This window comes from Agelaius phoeniceus, chromosome 24 (assembly GCF_051311805.1).
Source record: "Agelaius phoeniceus isolate bAgePho1 chromosome 24, bAgePho1.hap1, whole genome shotgun sequence".
NCBI classification, from domain to species: Eukaryota; Metazoa; Chordata; class Aves; order Passeriformes; family Icteridae; genus Agelaius; species Agelaius phoeniceus.
Window position 1 is genome coordinate 4,759,864 of NC_135288.1, and position 19,629 is coordinate 4,779,492.

Genomic DNA, 19,629 nt, shown 5'->3' on the forward strand with positions numbered 1-19,629 from the left:
TATAAATGTATGTGGCTATGGATACATCTATATAGATATAGGCAAAATGTTTTGCACAGAGTACACAGAGAGCTAAAAGGAGATAGATACATATAGCTATATTGTTCTCTCTATAGCTTTATCTATCATCTATCATACATATATCCATATATATAGCTATAGCTAGACATACAGCTATATAGATGTAGCTATAGCTGTATCTAAATTACAAATATTTGTGTCCACGTGTATGTATGGCATATGTTTATAGATGTATAGACATGAGTATATAGTTAAAAAGCTGGGTATGGGTATAGAGACATCTACACATATATCTGTATATACACATCTATCTGCATATACACACACATTTAAGTACATATCAGTAATTTTCACATGTGCATGTATCCATACAAACATGGATGCTGCTGTAGCAATATATTTATATATATATAAATATATTGCTATTTATATATATATCCAATTACATGGATATGTACACATCTATATATTACATATATGGATCAACACACAGAACCATGTATGTCTGTATATACACAAGCACACAGGTGTCTACCTGTGTGTATATACATTATACATGTATTTTTCAGAGGCGTGTGAACACATCTACATACAGGTACCTATATATGTAAATAGGAATTGATCTCTCAGAGACTGATGTCAGGGATAGAGGTGAAGGTAGAGCTACATCTGTCCGTGTGTGACTCTGTGTGTGTGTGTGTGTGTGTCTGTAGACACCCCTGTAACAGGCGTACGTGGGTGCATGTGTGGAGCCTTTCAGTAGCTTTGTGCAGATACAACTGAAGGTGCTTGTGGGCTGTGTGCACCTCCACAGCTGCTGTCTGCAAATCCACACATCCCCGTGTGTCTGTATGTCCGTGCGTCTCCACGTGTGTCCATGCACACGGACACTTGCCCACACACACTCCCCCCGCCCTGCCCCGTGCTCGGCCGGAGCACCCCAGCTCTTCCTGCAGCAAACTCCCTCCCTGTCACCATCCCACCCACCCCTCTCCCCCTTTCCCCGGGAGCAGCTGCTCTCCAGGACCCGCAGCCGCGCGGTGCCGGTGCCGTGGGAGAGGGCAGAGGCGAGGCCCGGGCGCAGGCTGGGGAACAGCTTCGTGTTGTTGGCCTCGTGGGCGTACAGCACCCGCGTGCACCCCGCGCCCACCGCCACCGTGGAGGCAGGAGCCACGCATGCAACGGGTCCGGCTGCGGGCAGGGCAGCTCGGGGCTCGCCTCCTGTCCCTGCGCCGCGGAGCCACGTCCGGGGCAGCGCGGGTGGAGCGCTGGCTCTCGGCGCTCGCGGTGCAAACCACACTCTTCTCCACTTTGCTCCAACAAAGCGTAAAGCAAGCGAACGGGCGGCGAGGGCTGCGCGGCGTGCTCGGGCGCGCTTAGGATCTGTAGTCCTTCTTGCTGTATGGTTTGTTGCCCAGGATGCTATCGATCTCGTGGACGATGGAAGACGACAGCTTTGGAAGGACCTGCGGGGGATGAGGGCAATGCTGGGAGTTGGGACGGTGACCCTGGTGGGTGCGGGAGGATGCTCACCGCCTCCACCCCACCACGTTCGTGCCAGCTTGCCGGCAGGGTGACCCAGTTAGGGAGAGCCTGAGTCAGGCCCAACCCTGCCCCCTCAGCCAAGCAAAGCCTCATCTTTGCTTCTCGCCTTCATGACAAGCAAAACCTGTCGTGAAGCCGGGTTTATAACCCCCTTTTCCCGCACAGTGCAGCACGGCAATGAGTGCTGTGGGCAAATGTTGCTCCTGCTGGGAGCACTGACCTGTATTGCTCCGATATTCTCCATCAGCTGGTCGGCATTGGAGGCCCCCAGTAAGACGGAGCTGACACCCTCGTTGCGCAGGCACCAGGCTGGGAGAGAAGGGAGAGCAGAGCTTGAGCATGGCCCAGATATCCCTGGTGTCACCCCCAGCTGTCCCCTGCTGTTGCCCATCCTCTTACCGATGGCAAGCTGGGGCAGGGTGCAGCCCAGGCGCTCAGCGATGGCCTGCAGCTCCTTCAGCTTTGCCTGCTGCCGCCGGCCCTCTTCACTCAGGATCTTATCCTTCAGCCACTGGTATCCCTGGGGAGTGGGAAGGGGTGTTGTGGTGGGAGCAGGGTGCACCAGCACCTTGCACAGGCAGGGCATCCCCAAACTCCCTGGGTTGTGGCTCCTGGAGTTCCTGTTCCCGTAGGGACTTTGCAAGGCCCTGGCCCTGCTCCCCCATCTCTCTCCATGCCCTCCCAGCGCTGGTGCAGCTCACCTTCAGCGAGGCACGGGAGTAGGGGGGGATGCCCCCATCGTACTTCCCCGAGACGATGCCACAGGCCAGTGGGGACCAGGTCATGGCACCAACACCTGGAGACAGAGCAGAACAGGGGGATGACACCGCTGCTCCGAGCTCCCAGCAGCACTGGGCTAGGGGAGCACTGTGCTTTTTGGGGCTGGGGAGGAATCCCCACTGTCATACCTATCTTGTGGAAGAGCTCAGGGAGCTGCACCTCCACCTTTTCCCGCTGGAACATGTGGTACTCAGCCTGCTCGCAGATCGGTGGAATCAGGTTGAACTGCCGGGCCACCGAGTACGCCTCCTGCAGAAGAGCCCGGAGCCTCAGCGCCCTGCCGACCCCCCCGAGCCCCCTGCCCAGCCCCCCAGCCAAGTCCTGAGCGGCCACCCCGAAAAATAATTAAGGCTTAAGTGCATCTGCACACGCTTGGCTCCCAACAGCTGCTGTCTAATTGAATCAACGTCAGCAGCATCGCTGGGGCTGCTCCGCTGCGGCCGCCCCGTCCCCTGGGCCCCTACCATGATCTCCATGGAGCTCCAGCGCGAGGTCCCCCAGTACATGGCCATCCCCTGGTTGATGACATGGGTCATGGCTCGCACTGTCTCTGCCGGGAGGGAAGGAGAGAGGGGCAGGTGGGGTTTAGCAGGGGCTGCACTGGCAGAAGGGGGCTCGCACGGTGCTGATGGCTGGCGAGCATCCCACTGCCCCGTGCTGCGGTGGGAGCTGGGTGCTGTCCAGGGAATGCTTTCAGAAGAGCAGGATGGGGAGAGAGGGAGCAGCCACTCGGGATGTGCCAGGGACCGCAGCCGACCTGACATGCTCACACGGTGCCAGGCTCTCCCTGCATGGACAGCAGCCTCAGGCTTCTGCCAGTGCCCCCATGCCCTGTGGGGTTACCAGCACTGGCACTGCTGCCGGGGGAGGGACTGATGCATTGCCCACACACAGAGACCCACAGAGGGAAGCCTGAGCCCTGTGTGAGCCACTCAGGGATCTTAGGGGGAGCCAGCCCTGAGCCATGCAGGCTGGGGCCAAGCCAAGGCGTGCTCTGCAGCCAAAGGCGAGCAGCGGGGAGGGCAAGGCACCAGGCACACAGCCCAGCATGCTCACAGCTGCCCCGGTGGGGAGGGACCCTGCTGCAGACCCTGGCATGTGCCAAGGGCACCCCATGGCAGGACCCTGGGGGGTGGGAGCCTCTCTGCTTTTTATCCTTTAAACTGCAGTACAGTCTGAAGGGCGAGGGGGGTGTCTGTGTTGTGCTGCTGCTGCCTCTGCATCTCATGGCAGGGTTTGCTTGAGAGGGGGGAACAAGGATGGGGGATCACAGAGGAGTGGGGGCTCTGCCCCAGGAAACACCGCTGGGACAGGCAGCGGCTGGCGGGCAGAGTGCGGGCAGGGAGTACCTTCTACGATGAAAGTCCTGGACTTGGAGGAACTAAATGGGTCCCCTGGTGATAAAAGAGAGATTTAGAGAAAGTGGAGTCACCGCTGCTGGGACGGGGGCAGTGACCTGCCACCACACTGCCACCCCGCCCCGCCGCGGCCCGAGAGGGTCCTGGCGCCGGGCAGGAGGTGGCAGAAGTGTGACTGTGGCACGGGCCAACCGTGGTGGCAGAGGAGCGGATTCTGCTTGGGAGGGAAAATGCCCTTGAAACACAAGCCTGGCGCAAACCAACCGCGAGGGCGATGAAAGGCAGCGGGGAGGAGCGAGGCACCGCGGCGCGCACCCACCTTCCATCGGCGTGTTGGGGTCAGGCCGGTTGGCAAACACCACGTCCACGTACTCCAGCTGCAGCCGCTCCAGAGATGCCTTCAGACCTGCAGCAGGGATGGGCTGTCAGGCGTGCTGAGCCCTATGCTGCCAGCACTGAGGCAGAAGGTGAGGCACAGTCTGGCACCGGGGCCAGCAGCACCTGGAGAGCGCCCTCACCCCTATCCCTACCTTCTATGATGTGTTTTCGGGACAGGCCCCTCTCTGTCTCGGCCCTGCAAAAGGAAACATGGGTGAGAGCTTGGGGTGAGAGCCTGGGGTGAGAGCCTGACCCATGCCAGCTGCTCTACTGGAGGACAGGTGTTACCTACTTTCCTCCCCAGAAGATTTTGGTGGTGATGACCAGGCTGGACCGTCTGCAGGGAGAAAAAGACAATCACTGGTGGTGGCACCTGCAAAGTCCCGTGCACCCTGCCTTGGATGGCACACTCCTGCCCAAGGCTGCTCCACCAGCTTTCCCCTCCCAGCCCATCGGGACTACAGTGATGCTTTTGCCAAATAGGGACGGAGTCTAGCTTACCTCCACCCTTTCTTCTTGATGATATTTCCCAGCACCACCTCGGCCCTGCAAGGGAAGGGGACATCAGCCATTGGCACCTGGCAGGTGCAGCCATGGGGAGTGGTGACAGCCAGCAGGGATGGCCACAGAGCCCAGGAGAATAAGAGGCAAATGCAGTGGCTGTGGGGACACTGTTTGCCCCTTGGCTGCAGCGCCCAGAGCCGAGCTGCCCCCAGTGCATGAGCTCGCTAATTTTAAGTGAATGCGTGGGCACATGCCAATGCCCTGGGTACAGCTGTGCTCAGAGGGTGCATGGCTACATCTGCATGATAGAGGCCACCACAGGAAGCATGGGACTGCCAGAACCATGACTCCCCCCATGAACAAGAGCTCAGAGCCCCATCCTGGAAGCTGCTTTGCAGCTGGCAAACCTGGGATATTTCCACTGCCGCTGTGATTTGGTGGGAGTCGGGGTGTAGGGTGAGACAAAGCAGGGTACCTACTTGCCAGCAGCGTAGACTTCTGCCGTGTCGAAGAGATTAATGCCGTTGTCATAAGCTAAAGTCATCAGCTGCTCTGCCATCTGCGAGGAGAGAGTGGGGTCGGTGAAGGGGGTGGCCGAGAGCCGGCGCACACGCGGGCGCGTGCGCACAGCGCTGGTGAGCTCCGGCATGCTGCATGCACCCAGGCCACAGCCATCCCCACTGCCCCCATCCCCTCCCTACTCACCAGGGGAGAGACGGGGTGAAGGGGTGCAGCCTTACCTCATCTGTGATCTGCCCTCCGAAAGTCACCCATGTTCCTGCAGGGGAGAGAGAGAGGGGTGTGCACGGTGAATGTGGTGAGCAGTGAGCGCTGCCCCATCAAGGCCACCCACCCTGGCTCCCTCAGCACAGCCCTGGCACGTGGTGGCCACAGCTGGCCCTGCCGCGTGCACTGTGGTGCTCCCAGCACGGCCCAGTCGCTTCCTATCGTGTCAGGAAAAGAGAAAATAATTTGACAATTTCTGGGCCGTGACTCAAAACAGCCGCGGGGCTGAGGAAAACCCTTTCCTTCCCTTTGCAAACATCACCGGGGCAAGCGAGCGCTGCCCTGGCCGGGGAGTGCCGGCAGCTGCTGCGGAACTGAGGGGATGCTGAGGGGCTGTGGCAAACCCTGGCACTTACCCAGACCCAGGCAGGACACACGCAGCCCAGACTTCCCGAGGTTCCTGGAAGACAGAGACCATTAGGAAAGGTGCCAGAAAGCCCCAAAACGCTGTCTCATGCATCCTGCATGCCACCAAACACACCGGGCGTGAGGACTGGGAGGTGTGGTGGTGTCCCCTGGGTCCCATCCCCACCTGGGATGGTTCCACAATGAGAGTCCCATCTCAACTGATTAATGAGCCATCCCAGGCTGGGCATCCTGCATCTCGGTAGTGGCACTGCCTGCACCTGCGCAGTGACGCTGTGCCTGGCAGGGCTATTGGGAGAGCAGTGACCTCGTTAAAGCAGCTCCCCATAATGAGGCTGGGGTGTCCAGCTGCCCTGAGAGTGCCGCTGGCACTGGGGAATGAGAGTGGAGAAAGAGAAGCCAGCATGCTGGTGGTCAGGACTGAAGCATCCCATATATGGCACGAGTTGTGCCTGTTCTCTGCATCTCACAGGGAAGCACAGGGCTTGCACCAGGCGAGGGTGCTCGGGAGTGGAGCAACATCCTGGAGAAATGGAGCACCCCAGAAAATCTGACCGGCACAAGGAACTGGAGAACAGCTTTCAGGAAGGGGGCCAGGCTGGCAGACGCCTTCGCTGTGGTGATGGAGAGCCAGTTACTTGTTAAAAATGACAAAGGCTCAAGAAATGAGCGTTAAAATAAATAAAGTGTAGGTGAGCCGCGGCAGCTCGCCCGCGCGGGTGTCGCATAGCAACCGGAGGCACCGCCACCGCCGGCACCGCCGACACGGGCACCGGCAGCCGGGCAGGGAGTGGCTGCGGCCCAGCCACGGGCAACCGTGGGCTACACTGAGTCAGGGCAGCATCCCTTGTGCTGCCATGCTATTGCCCAGCAGCTGGAGGCACCGGCTCTCCCCCGTCCCGTGGTGTTTTTAAAGCATTTTGTGGTGGGGAGAGGTCATGGCTGTGGGCCAGCGGTGGCTCAAGTCCCTGTGATTGGGTTTGCCATGTGGAGAGGAGAGCACCTGCCTCATCCTGGGCTTTCCAAGAGCATTGCTGGGGTTCCCCTGGGCAGGTGACCATTGTTGCTCTTGGCTTCCCAGCCCAAAAGCGTGTTGACAGGCTGCCCAACAGAGATACGGGCAGACCTTGGGAAGGCCAGGCATTCCCCTACACTGCTATGGCCTTCTTATCCCATCCGCTTGCTTGGAGCATCCCCCTGTGCCACTGTCCCTCCAGCAGCCACCAGTGGGGACTCCCGAGCTGATAACCCATTGCCTGGGAGAGGGTGTTGATATGCTCCTCCTCTGGATGAGGACTTGACCGTGGGGCAGGAGCACTGAGCCCTGAGGATGCCACCGTGCATTGTCCCAGTACTGCTGTTACCACCACAAGGGTTTGGTGTTGGGAGAGCTGGACAGAACTGGACCAGCCCTCTCCCCAGTACCCAGGTAAGGGGACTCAGCCAATTTGGACGACACTGGTGGGTGACAGCCAGGCTCACCCCAGCGCTCTGCTGGCCTTACACACTTTGTTGCCTAATGCTGGCACATCTGGGCTGCAGCGGAGGCACGCAGCCGCTGGCAGCTGGACCATGGCGTGCAGGCTTATCTGGGGGGGGGCCCTACCCTGTCCTGGGGTCCATGCTCATCTGGGGAGAGCCCCAGCCCCATGCCCAGGTGCACACTCAACCTCAATGGGAGAAGCTCTCAGTGCTCTGCCCCAGAGCCAGGACATGGGGTGTGTGAGCCCTGTGGGTGCCGGCCGGGGGGGACCCACATGCACACATCACCCCCTTTCCAGAACCACCATGGGCAGCCAGAGCTGCTTACGGCTCTGCACTCACTTCGCAGGGCACTGAGTCTCCGGCAGCACCGAAAGGATGCCATGGCAGCCCGGATTAACGCTACCGTGACTCCCAGACCCCCCCGGCTCGGCAGCCAGCCCGGCTTGGCAGACACTGAGGATGCTACTAATCCTACTCTGAATTTTAGGGTCCCTTCTCTCCCCCATCCTGAAGATTTTACGCGCCGCTGGATCAAAGCTGCCCTGAGGGGACAGGAGCAAACAGCGAGGAAGCGCACGGAGGCGCACGGTCAGCACTTTTAGCGACGAGAAACCGACAGAGCCGGACGCGAACCGGAGATAAGGGGAGCGCCCCTGACCCCCAGTCCCCCCTCGCCGCCCGGATCGCAATGAGGAACGGGGAAAGCCCCACGAGCGCCCTTTTCCTACCGGTATTTCATCCCCGGCTGCTTGACGCTGGAGTCGCTGGAGGAAGGGGCGTTCTGCACCGAGAGCTGCCCCAGGCTGCGGGCCACCATGGCCACGGCGCGGAACTTGCCGCGGGTGCCGAGGCTGGGGCTGCCGGCATTCTGTCGGTTCAGCCGGTCCTCGGCGCTCCGGCTCTTGATGCTGTGCTCGGAGCACACAAAGGAGACCTGCATGCTGCTCCGGCGGGCAGCAGCGCCAGCTGCCTAAATTTAGCCGGCGCCCCGGGCGAGGCGGGGAGCTCCTCCCGCGCGCCGCCAACGTGACGGCGGGGGGCTGCGGGGCGGCGGGCGAGGAGCGCTCCCGTCAGCCCTCCTGCCCTCAATATTTGATGAGCTCAGGAAACGAGCGAGCGGCACGCTCGGGCAGGTGGGGGCAGGAGAGGCAGAGCCGCTGCCGGTGCCCTCCGGAGTGCGGCCGTGGCGGGGCAGGGCATCCCTGCGCCCCGCTGGGCATCCCCCCGCTGGTACGGCTGCCGGCACAGCTGCGCTTTGGGGCACAGATTGCCCTGCACGGGTCCGAAACGAAACCCTCTGGCAGCAGCAAGGCGTGTGTGCATCGGCAACCCCACGGTGGCGACGATGCTGATGGCTCTCCCGCGGCAGAGCCCAGCTGCTTGCCGAAGCTGTCCCCCAGCAGCACATTCCCCCTATTTTTCCCAGTGCAAGCGAAGTCGAGTGAGGCGAATTCCAGCCTAGCACCTCCTGCCGAAGCAAGGACACAAGTCAGCCCCACTACAGCACCGTCCTGCAGCCGGAGCCACGTGCTGGCTGCCAGCACCTGCCGTGCCCCTCAGGATGGAGCAAAATGCAGCGATGGAGCTTGCAGGAAATTATGCACATTTGCCCCAAACCTAATGAAAAATCTTGTAATCTCCTCCGCTTCCCTCTCTCACAAAGCTCCTTAGCTGGTAATCCTGCCGGCACCAGTGCCAGCGCCGGCTCCAGTGCGGGGGGGACCTGGCAGCAGTTGTCAGCCCCCAGAAGATGAGAAACCCCACAAATTTTGGTGGCAGCAGGGACATGCCCAAAGAAGGAGCACCTTTGGGGTGTCTGTGCCAGCTGCTCCCATCAATAAATAATGTCCCCATGAATATTAGATGGGCTCTTGCCACTGTGTAAATGTTACCGCGGTCATTGCGAGCAGAGGGGAACCTGACCCGCGGCGCAGCACGGCAGGAGCCGGCAGAGCTGCCAGCTCCGGGGGCTTCACTGCAGTGGGGGACAAGGGGCAGCCCTGTACTGTCACTGGAGAACAGCCACTGTCCTCAGCCCTGATGTCCCCCAAAGCCTGACCTGGGTTACTGAGGGTGCTTGGCTGTGCATCCCATTGCCCCACCTGCAATGCCAGGGGAGAGGTGCACTGGGCAGGGCAGCCCCATACCTCTCAGGGGCTGTGGCCACCTCTCCATCTGCCTGGAGTGTCCTCCTGACAAGGACATTGGCTGAAATCCTGATACACCTTGCACCAGGACCCACATGCAAAATTAATGATGCACCCGCTCTGTGATGCACACCCATCAGTCAGGAGGAGATGAAAACCCATCAGGCAGAGATGTACACCCCTCAGATGGAGATTTACACCCCTCAGGTGGAGAAGAACCCCTGTCAGGCGAAGATGTACCCCTCCAGTCAGGCAGAGGTGCACCTGCATCAGATGGAGATTTACACCTCTGAGGCAGAAACAGCTCTTTGGCGGCTGTTTGCTCTAGTGCCTAATGTTTAAAGCTCACAGGGTGTTTGCATCTGCAAATGCCCAAACAGCAAACAGGAATGTCAAGCGAGAAGCTCAAAGATCACCAAGCAGGAAAGTGCTAACGGCGCTGATCGGCTGCCGCCTCTCCAAGGGCATCGGCTCCTCCCAGCCTCGGCGCGGCACAGGGGAGCCGAGGTGAGCTCAGGTGAGAGCCGCTCTCCTGACGAGGTGTCAAACCAGCACCGAGCAGCGTCCCCTGTGTCATCCCCTCACCTCGGCCCTGGCCGCCCTCGCGGCGCTGCCTTACCTGTACTTCATGCCGGTGGCGCGGGCGGTGCTGTCGGCCAGGGAGAGCCCGTGCATCCGCAGGAACTCCTCCAGAGTCTTCGCCCGCGCCGCCGCCCGCACATCCCGCAGCCGCCGCAGCTCCAGCCCGTCGGCCGCCCGGGGGGCTGGGGGCAGCCCCCACTCGGGGCTGGGCCGGCTGGCCACGCTGCGCAGGCTCTCACTGTAGGTCATGGAGAGCATCCTGCCACCCGAGCGTGGGCTCTGCCGGCCAGCCACGCCGCCAAACACTCTCTGGTGCTACGGAAAGAGCTGGGAAAGCACAACATGGGCTCCCTCGCCACTCAGGGCACAGCCCTGCCCGCATTGCCATGGCACAGTGGTGGCACCCACACGCGGGGACTCTAGCAAAGCAGAGCAAAGCCTTGGCGTGAGAGCTGAAGCACAACAGGAGAAGCAGCAGGACAGGGATGTGGCACAGTCCATGCCTGAGGCTGCAGTGGTGCCTGCCACAGCTGGCCCAAGCCACGATGCAGCAGCCTGGCCTGTGCCCAGCTGTGCTGGCTCCCAGTTTGTGCTGGGCTGCACTGGTTTGCATCCCTGCGAGGCACGCAGCGTGCCCCAGGAGCTGGCCGAGGCACAGTGAGCAGCGGCACAAGCACTGCTGGTGAGAATCTGGCTCTGTGTGCCAGTGGGCAAGGAAAATTGGGATGGGAATGCGGTCCCTGTGGGGCTCCCTGCAAAGGGTGGACATGGCAGAGGGTCTGTGGGCACCGGGTGCTCGCCGTGCCTGCGTCACGCTGCCGCAATGTGCGCCACCAGCCAACACCTTCCCCACCGCCGCGGCAGCGACCTCCCAGCCGGTGCGGCTGCTGAAAATAGCCTGCTGCAGGGTGGGCTCTCACACACCCCAGTCCTGGCTGTCTCTGTGCCTGGGACCTCACTGCTGGTGGCAGCCGCTCGATTTCTGTGCCTCTCTTCGCAAATTCCCTCGTTTTCAGTGTCTGCAGGGAGCAGCGACCGGGGCCAAAATTGTGGTGTTGGTGCCAGAGTGGCCGCTGGGGATGCACTGTGACACATCTACACCGGCATCAGGCTCCAGCCAGGCTCCCACTGGTGGTTTTTTCTTTCCCTGTGAAGCTCAAATTGACAGCTGCAGGAGCCAAAAGTGAAGGGCTCTCTGCCATTGAGGTGTGACCTCCAGAGGAAAGGAGAAGGAACCCAGACGATATGGAGTAGCACCTGGCCAGGTATGAGCAAAACCCTGGGGTTCCTCCAGTGCTGCCAGAGACCACTCTGTGTTCCTCCTGCTCTGTAGCGAGGCCTTGGGAAAGCTGGGAGACATGGAAAGGAAACCTTTCCCTCTCTTGTGGCAAAGCCAAACTGAATCCTCCTGGTCATCAGCCTCTTCCTGCCACACCTCAAAGCTGGAGACTGCACCCAGTACCTCTAGCACCAGCCCCTTGCCGTGCTGGTAGCTTTAATTAGGGCAATGCCAGTGGCTCCTGCTGGGTATGGGCACCTGGTGGAATCTCCCTGTTCCCAGTGGGATCTCCTTGCCCTGGTAGAATCCCCTCACCTGACAGCAGCAAGGAGAAACCTGAGCTGGCTGCACCGCTGCTCTACAGCAGCCAAATGGCTGCAGCAAGCAGAGTTGGGGGTTTGATCTGGGCTGCTCTGAGGAATGGGATGGGAATCCACCAGCTGCCCTATCTCGACACTTCCCTGATTTTCGGCAGAACAGAACTGGATGGCCAAGAGAGCATGGAGGTGGTGGGTGCATTCATGGCCATTTGATAGCAGAAATCCCAGTGCTCCTGGGATGAGTGGCAGCAGGATAAGCTGTGCCATGCCCAAGCAGGAGAGGTCGTTTTGCAAGGAAGGAGCAGGGATGGGGGACAGAGCACAGGCTCTGCAGGATAACAGCACTGTTAGCAGCATCAGGGGCACAACAAGTGGGCGACAGGCAGGGCAGCTGCCCGGAGAGATATCTGCCCAGCCTAGCTTGCCAAGCTGGGAAACTGGCACCCACCAGCCTGCCTAAAGCCAGGAAGACCCCAAACTCCAAAACAAAACCACCTTAAGCCATCAAATCCCGAGTCGCCCCGCATGGAAAATCTCCCCGCTGCCCGCAGCGGCTGCCCCGCGGCGATGCCCATCCCCGCTCATCGCTCACCGTGCCCAGCCCCGACTCACCGCGCCGGGGAAGCTGCTCAGCAGCAGCAGCAGCAGCGCAGCTCTGGGCGGCCGGGCTGCCCCAGGGCAGATATAAGAGCGGCGGTGGCCGCGTTGTTTTGCATTAGGGGAGTGTCGGAGCTTGGCGTCCAAAGCACTTGGCGGCTGCGCCGGGCCCCCAGCGTCCGGCTTCTCGCCGCGCTCCATTAGCCCTATTAGGGGATTTTCTTCCTTGCGAAGGGGAGTTAAATTATTCATGGCGCCTCACTAAAAGCCCAGGGATGTGCCGCTGCTTTATCAACGCTGGCACCGCCCGCCCCTCGCCCTGCGGTGACAGGTCCCCTGCCACCAGCACACAGGGCGGTGGGGACGGCTGGACACTGGGGCCATCAGGGAGCAGAGACGGTGCCCTGAGGCAGACACAGCCCTCCTGTGGTCCCTGCAGCAGTGGAGTCAGAGCTGGGCTGTGGCAGGACTGAAAGGCAGCCTCCAGCAGGAGGGAGCCCCGAAACGGAACCGGGTGATGAACACGGGTGGCTGCTGCCTGAAGTCACCCTACGGACGAGCTCCGGCCTGTTGGCTTTGGGAGCCTTTTGCACCAGATGTGTCCAGTGGTTCAGACCAGTTTGGCAGCCAAAACTTGCCCACTGCTGGGGCTCAGCAGTGCTGGCGGCAGCACTGGGACAGACACTGTCAGTGCCACTGAGCCATCCCACTGCCAGCCCACCTCGCCTCCTCCCGTCATGTGTGGGATGGAGTGGGGGTGCCATGGTTCTGTCGAGGGGCAGCCCCCAGTCCCTCACCCCAGGGCAGCCAGACCAGACCCAGTCCCACACCACTGGGCTGCTGTGGCCCTGGGAGCGCTGGAGCAGCTGCTGGCAGAGTGTGTGGGGAAGCGCTGCCCTCACTTCAGACAGTAAAAGGGTGATGGGGGCAAATGTTGCCTCCTGAACCACTTAATGAGACTGCTCCTAATAGCAGGAGCCACGGACCAGCTGGCTGCTTTCCCAGAGCTGCTCTTGGGAAAAGCTAAGGCCTTCTCCAGGCACAGCACTGGCAAGGGACGCTCCCCCCAAGCTGAGCTGAGCCCCATACCGCACAGTGGATGTCCCCCACAGCCATGTGGCCACACTCTGCTGCTTGGACAGCCCGTGAGAACAGTCCCCCCCACCCAGCCACACCCCAGGGTCCCCACACTGCACTTCTGAACCCACGAGCAGGCGATGAGGCGATGCCACACATGTGACGCCCATCCCACACACAGGGACCCTGGCACACTGGGCAGGGCAGTGCTGTGCCAGCATTATCTGGGCATGGGCAGGAGCCACAGCCACTTGCTGGAGGGATTTTGGGGAGGGGGAAAGGCCTGGTTACCTGTAGAACTGGAGCTGGCGCTTGGGGCTCCCGTATCTCGCGCTTCCGACAGCAAAGGGGAGAGAGAAGAAAGATGCCACAAACCCCGTTAGAAAGGAGGAGCAGGAGTGAGTGGCAGAGTCAGTGGCTGTGGGAAGGGCCAGGGGCACACACCCATGTCACAGCACAGTGGACACTGCAGCAGGCACTGGCACGACCCTGGAAGTGCCCCCTATGCCCGTAACAGGCACCAGCACCCCGAAACGCTGCTGCTGCTGTTACAGTGTGGGGATTTTGTGCTGGAAGCCTTTGCACAAAGCATGCCAGGGCAGTTTAGGAGTATCAGAGAGCACTTTCAGGGAGTGTGGTGGCTCTGGGTTGCCACAGGCTTGGGTTTGAAGCCCCACAGAGTCCCCCCAGCACTGCCCTGCAGCCTTACCTGTAAATCATCCCTGGGGAGCCCGTCTGCCGCAGCGAGAGTCGCGCTGGGGAGTCAGTGGTGGATTCGGGATACATGGAGCCAGCCTGGGCTCCCCGGAGCCGCTCGCTGCCTCACCCCTGCCACAGGGGAAGAGGAAAAGAGGAAGAAATGAGTTTTTTGGGGCACGCGCACGACAGCACTTCCTGTTGAAGGAGATCTGAGCCAAAAGGCTCAGAAGGTGCAAAAGGCTCCCAAGATGTGGCACTGGCAGAGGTGTGGGCACAGCAGCTCTGCTGGCCTCGGACCCTGGGGCTTACACCCTGACCCACTGATCCCAAAACCATCTCGCTCCAGCCCTGTTCCTCTGACTTCCCAGCTTGGCTGCTCTCTCCAAACTTCCGGGGGTCTTGAGATCTCAGGAAATGGTGAGGAAACACGGGCCTGAAAAATGAAACATTCTGAAAAACCCAAAGCCGTCCCCGAGGGTCCCTCCAAAAGGGACAAGCTAAGGGGAGGAAAACAGACTGGCTTTTCCTGCAGCCCACACGTGACTGACTGTGTGCACAGGGGTGAGGGAGCTCCGAGGGAAAGGAGGGCTCACCCCCAGGCACCCCTGACCCTCCTTGTCCTTGTCCCCATGGCAGGGGCATCCAGCACGACTCCCTGGGAGCCGTGCCCCTGCAACACTGTCAGCAGTTTCAAGTATCACAGAAAACAATGACACTTCCCTACAGAACTGGGGCTGGGATTTAAATTTATCCCTTCTTTCTTTAGGCCGGTGAGATGCCATCTTTACACTGCAGATCACAAGCTGCTCTGTTTCCCAGATGGGCACTGAGAGCTCTCTGGGCTCCCTCCTGGCTGCCCTGGGCTCAGCAGGAGCATGGCCTTACACAGTGTGCTCATGTCCTGGCACGCATCCCGCCTGCATCCTGGCACAGCATGCCTGCATCCTGCATCCCTCCTGCATTCTGGCACAGCATGCCTGCATCCTGGCACTGTGTGCTTGTGTGCTTGCGTATTGCATCCTGCTCGCATCCCAGCAGGGCACGCTTGCATCCTGCATCCACATCCTGCATCCCAGCATAGTGTGCCAGCATCCCGCATCCCTCCCGCATCCTGCATCCCTCTGGCATCCCGGCCCGGCGTGCCTGCATCCCGGCGCAGCCCCTGCAGCCCACGCAGCCCAATGGCAGCAGCTGCGGCAGCCGAGCCCATCCCCGCGGAGCCGCCCACCTGCCCACCGCAGCTCCCGGCCGGGCTGCAGCCCCCGGCACAGATCCCCATCGCCCTCCTCCTGAGCGCTGCAGGAGTGCAGCGTCTCCTCCTGGCTCCTTTGGCCACAGCCGCGCTGCAGCCGGAGCCCAGGGAGCCTCAGTAAAGCCGGGTTTATCTTCCAGAAGTCAGGAGGGAGCCGCTCTCTCCCGAACCAGCTGCACTGACCTGAGCCTGGAGCAGGACCCTGCCGAGCCCTACAACCAGGACCTGGCCGAGCCTCCCGAGCCCTTGTGACCCCCCGGCTTCTCCCGGGTGCTGTGAGTGTTGGTTCCACAGCTCCCACAGCCTCTCCTGGTGCCTGCAGCACCACCAGGTCAGCAGCAGCCACTGGCCGGGCACTGTCCTGCCCACTCATGCCAGCTCAACTTCGTTAGGGTGGCAAAACAAAGCTGAGGGAAGCTGTCCTGCAGGGGGACAGCTGGACCCCCGTGTCCCAGCACAGCCATGCAGCTCCTTGCTTGCCCTGCCACAATCCCGGACTCCAGCGTGGCTCAGGACTGGCTGATCCTGTGTCCCAAGGGGCTCTGGTGCCCCCAGGAGCACAGATCTCTGCAATTTGCAGCAGAACCCGGTGCCCCTTTCCTGCTGCCTCTCAGCAATGCTGCGGGGACCAAGTGCAGTGGCTGGCAAGTCTCTGGCAGTGCTAGAGGGACTTTGCTGGCAAGCACAGCTGGACCACGGGCACACGGGTCAGGGCTCTGCATCCTGAGGAACCAAAGTGTCCCAGCATTTAGGACCAATTCATCCCTCTGAGCTCTCAGAGCCAAAGGTACCACAAAAAGTCCAATCTCCTCTGTGTCAGCAGCTTGGTGCTTCCCTTAGACTGCTCCTGCACCTCCAGCTTCCTCATGGCACAACTCAGCTGTGAGCCTGCAACTGCGGGAGTTTCAGCAGTGGCCCGAGAGGGAAGAAAAGTGTTTTCTTCTGCAGGATGCACCCAAGAGTCAGGTGAAGGACACCCTCACGATTTGTGCTCCCACCAAGGTCCATTCCCATCCCTGGCAGCACAATGGGGTACAGGAGTGTGGATGCTGCGACATGGATGGTTTATGGCTGGGAAGCCCCCGGGAACTGGGCCAGCATGGGGGGGACCACACACTGCAGCCTGCCAGACATGCTGCCATCAGAGCAGGAGCGGGTGAAACTGGACATGGAATTAATGCAAATGTAGGGATGAAACTGCTGCTTCTGGTGAGCTCAATCCTCCAAGAGTGAGGCTCTGGGGCAGGGAGAGCTGGGGGATCCTTGCCATGGGCACCTCAGCATCCTGCCCAAGTCAGGTGAGGGATGCAGGTAATGTCGCATCTCCCCACACCAGGTGCCTGTCCCCATATTTCTCCCCCTTTTTCACTGTGCAGCAAATGCCCCCCTCCATGCCAGGGGGAAGGTGACTTTAGCTCAATGACTCACGCTGCCCTGCCCTGTCGCCTCGGCACCTCCTGTCACCTCCTGCCGTCACCTCCGTGCTCATGCCCCGTGCTGGTCCCGTGCCCCCCCTCCCCCGGCTGCACCGGCGCCGCAGGGATCCGCAGAGCAGCAGCCCTGCCCCTTCCTTTGGCCCGGGAGCCTCTTTTGCGGCGCAGCATCTCCCAGCCCACCAGGGGCCTCCGACCGCCCGGGTGGGCTCCCGCGCCTTCCCCAGCCCATCATCATCATCATCATCATCGCGACAACGCGGCAGGCGGGCGCTGGGGACTCAGCTGCGACACGTGAGGTCGCCCGTGACCGCCGAAGCTCCGGCACCGGCGCTGCTCAGCTGCCCGAGTCAATGACACAGCCCAAAAGCACCGGGGTTATTCCGGCTTTGCCGTCACGTACACCAGAGCCAAAGTAACGGGGTCCACGCGGGTCCCCGGTGTGTGACACTGCCGGGTCCTCGGTGTGTGACACTGCCGGGTCCCCGCGGTGCCGTGGCTGCCGGCCAGGCACGGCTGAGCCACGGCCGCGGTAGCCAGCACCGTTCCTACCTGTCTCCGGTGCTCGGGCGGAGGGCGATGCGCGGTCGGGAGGCACAAGGCAACGAGGCAAACCCGGCTGCGGGCTCCGCGGCTCTCGGGAAGCGGCGCCGGTGCCGAGCAGCTGCTACAGCCGGCGGCAAACGCAGCGGATGACGGTTCCTACCCCATTCCCGCTCCGTCCCCGGGAAAAGGCGTCTGGCAGAGGGGGGAAAGCCGAGCCCTCCGCGCCCCGGGATGCGACAGCACCCAAGGATGCTGCAGAGCCGCTCTCACATCCTGACTCGGCAAGTTTGGCTCCGCCGGTGGCGGCAGCCGGCTCCCGATCCCGCCGGTGCCTTTAACCGTGTCGGCGCCGCAGCCCGGCACCGGCAGCGCGTGGGCGAGCGAGCGGCTGCCACCAGCCGCCCCTGCGCAGCTCAGGCGGGGGAAGGCTCGTCCGGGGCCACGGGGAGCCTGGGCAGGAGCTGCATCATCACTGCCTCACATCGCGCCGGGTGTGTTTCTCTTAAAATAATCAAATACAGCGTCGGCAGTGATGCTGCAGGGTTGCCTCCAGCACCAGGGTCACCCGGCTGCTGCGTTCTGCCACTGGCCACTCATCCTCCTTGTGCTCATCACGCCTTCTCAGTGCCTTTGGCTTTTTGGCTATCTTGGGTAAAAAAAAAAACCAGCCTGGAGCGTGCCACCTCAGTAAGTGGAGCAGGCTGGTCCCTGTGGCAGTGCGACTCAGTGATCCCGCAGTGATAACAACACCAGTGCAGCTGGATCTAACAGGAAAACTAGAGGCCAAGCCAGCAAGAAGGGCCCAGGGTTTGGGACAGGCTGCGCACACAGTGGTGCTCTGGCAGCTATAAATTAGGAAAACCTGGTTCCTCTCCCTCAGCTGAGTCCTGTTCAGCTCCACGGCAGCATCTTGGCACTTCCTCTGCCATTTCAGCACGGTCCTGGCAGTGATGGGGCCAATAAGCACAGTGCCTGCTCCAAACCATGCTGACACTGACAGGACCACTCAGCACTGCCAGGGTGCCCAGTTTCCATGCCACAAGCACTTCCAGGAACAGCCAGTAACAGGCAGGGAAGGTCATAAACCCCGTCCCATTTGGGGATGCTCCCAGCACCAGCCCATCAGTGGCTTTGCTACCCCCACAGATGGTGGGAGCCATGTGCCAAGTTGATCAGCTCCTGCTCCGTGATGCATCTGACCCACAGACCCGCAGGCCATGAGCGGGAGGTGACAGCTGGCCCTGCCACCCTCCTCATCAAAACAATAATAGTAATAAAGAATAAAAACCAGCAGCTCTCTTGAATCTGCTGTTGGCAGCTCCGTGTAGAGGAATTTTCTGCTCACCAGCTGGAAAATCACTGCATATATGCAACAGGCCTGGATAGGGGATGTGACAGAGACTGGGTACATCTCGCCCAGCCTGCTCTGGCACTCACCCACTGCTGCACCGTGGCTCCCAGCAATGCTTGGGGAAGAAAGCTGTGATTTTGGTAAGCAGGCTGGGTGCCCTGCCCACACCTGCCAGCAGCACAGACCGCATCTCACCTGGATGAGAGCCTGTGGTGCCTGCGTGAGCAGTCCCGTGCTGGCCGCAGGCTGAACAGGTACGGGGCCCATGGGGATCCCCATCATGAGGAAAACAGCCCCAAAAAAATGCAGGCTAGCGAGAGAGAAGCTCAGGAGCTTCAGGCCTGGCAGAAGAAATGGTGAGGCAGCGGCACCTGGGCTGCGAGGGGACCGGGGACCCGCCACAGGGCTCGGGGCTCCTTCCATCCGCAGCCCGCCGGTCACCGAGACAAGGAACGGACTAAGAAACGGCAGCAAACTGAAGGGAGCTGCAGGATCCGCGGCGTTTGACTCATTGTGCGCAAATCGGCTCGGGGGAAAATCTAATGTTCCCACCCCCGTGTCACTGGGCTTTGCCGGCGGCTCACACGGTGTCACCGGGGCTCCTGCCCTGCCGCTGTACGGTGACAGGCCGCAGGCTACCGGAGCATCACGAACAGCGTTCATCTTGCCTGGCTGCGGGAACGAAGGGACAGCCAACCTCTCCGCATCCCCGCACAGCCCGGGGTCCCGATGGGCCGAGAGCAGGCGGCGGGGCGAGGGCCCCTCTCACCGCACCAGGCAGCGTCGGGAGGGGCATGCGGCGGGGTGGCCTCGCCCGTAGCGCTGCCCGCGGCCCTGCCCGGTCCCACCGCCCCCGCCATGTCCCGGTGGTCCCGCCGGCCCCGCTCCCCCCGCGCCCCCGCACCTGCCCCGCGTCCGCCGCTCCCGCCGCTCCGCCGCCCGCCCTCGTGGGGGGCGGCCCCGCCCCGCCGCGCCTGGCCCCGCCCTTCCCGCCACCCATTGGCCGCGCCGCCCGCCTCTCGCGCCGCATGCAAATGACGAGGGCGCTACGCCGTTTCTATTGGCTGCAGAGCAGGCCGGGCCCAGAGCAAGGATCCGCCCCGCGCGGTGCGGCACCATCGCC

General features: G+C 61.3%; 1 protein-coding gene across 6 annotated transcripts; it reads right to left on the reverse strand.

The window, feature by feature from the left end:
- Window positions 1-1,102: 1,102 nt before the first annotated feature.
- KCNAB2 (potassium voltage-gated channel subfamily A regulatory beta subunit 2) lies at window positions 1,103-19,509 on the reverse strand. 6 transcript variants are annotated; one of them, XM_077190101.1, is made up of 16 exons: window positions 19,411-19,508; window positions 13,935-14,053; window positions 13,517-13,558; window positions 5,729-5,772; window positions 5,327-5,364; window positions 5,066-5,145; window positions 4,584-4,628; window positions 4,375-4,419; window positions 4,235-4,278; window positions 4,024-4,110; window positions 2,811-2,896; window positions 2,475-2,595; window positions 2,268-2,362; window positions 1,966-2,086; window positions 1,787-1,875; window positions 1,103-1,487 (listed from the first exon to the last, which is right to left on the reverse strand). In XM_077190101.1, exons 2-16 carry the CDS (start codon window positions 14,009-14,011, stop codon window positions 1,398-1,400), a joined length of 1,104 nt encoding a protein of 367 aa, XP_077046216.1. In that variant the 5' UTR covers window positions 14,012-14,053; window positions 19,411-19,508; the 3' UTR covers window positions 1,103-1,397. The 6 variants fall into 6 exon arrangements, with proteins under 6 accessions (XP_077046216.1, XP_054503665.1, XP_077046218.1 ...); XM_054647690.2 differs by lacking the exon at window positions 19,411-19,508 and adding an exon at window positions 17,162-17,530; XM_077190103.1 differs by lacking the exon at window positions 13,517-13,558 and having other exon boundaries at window positions 19,411-19,509.
- Between the last annotated feature and the right edge of the window lie 120 nt (window positions 19,510-19,629).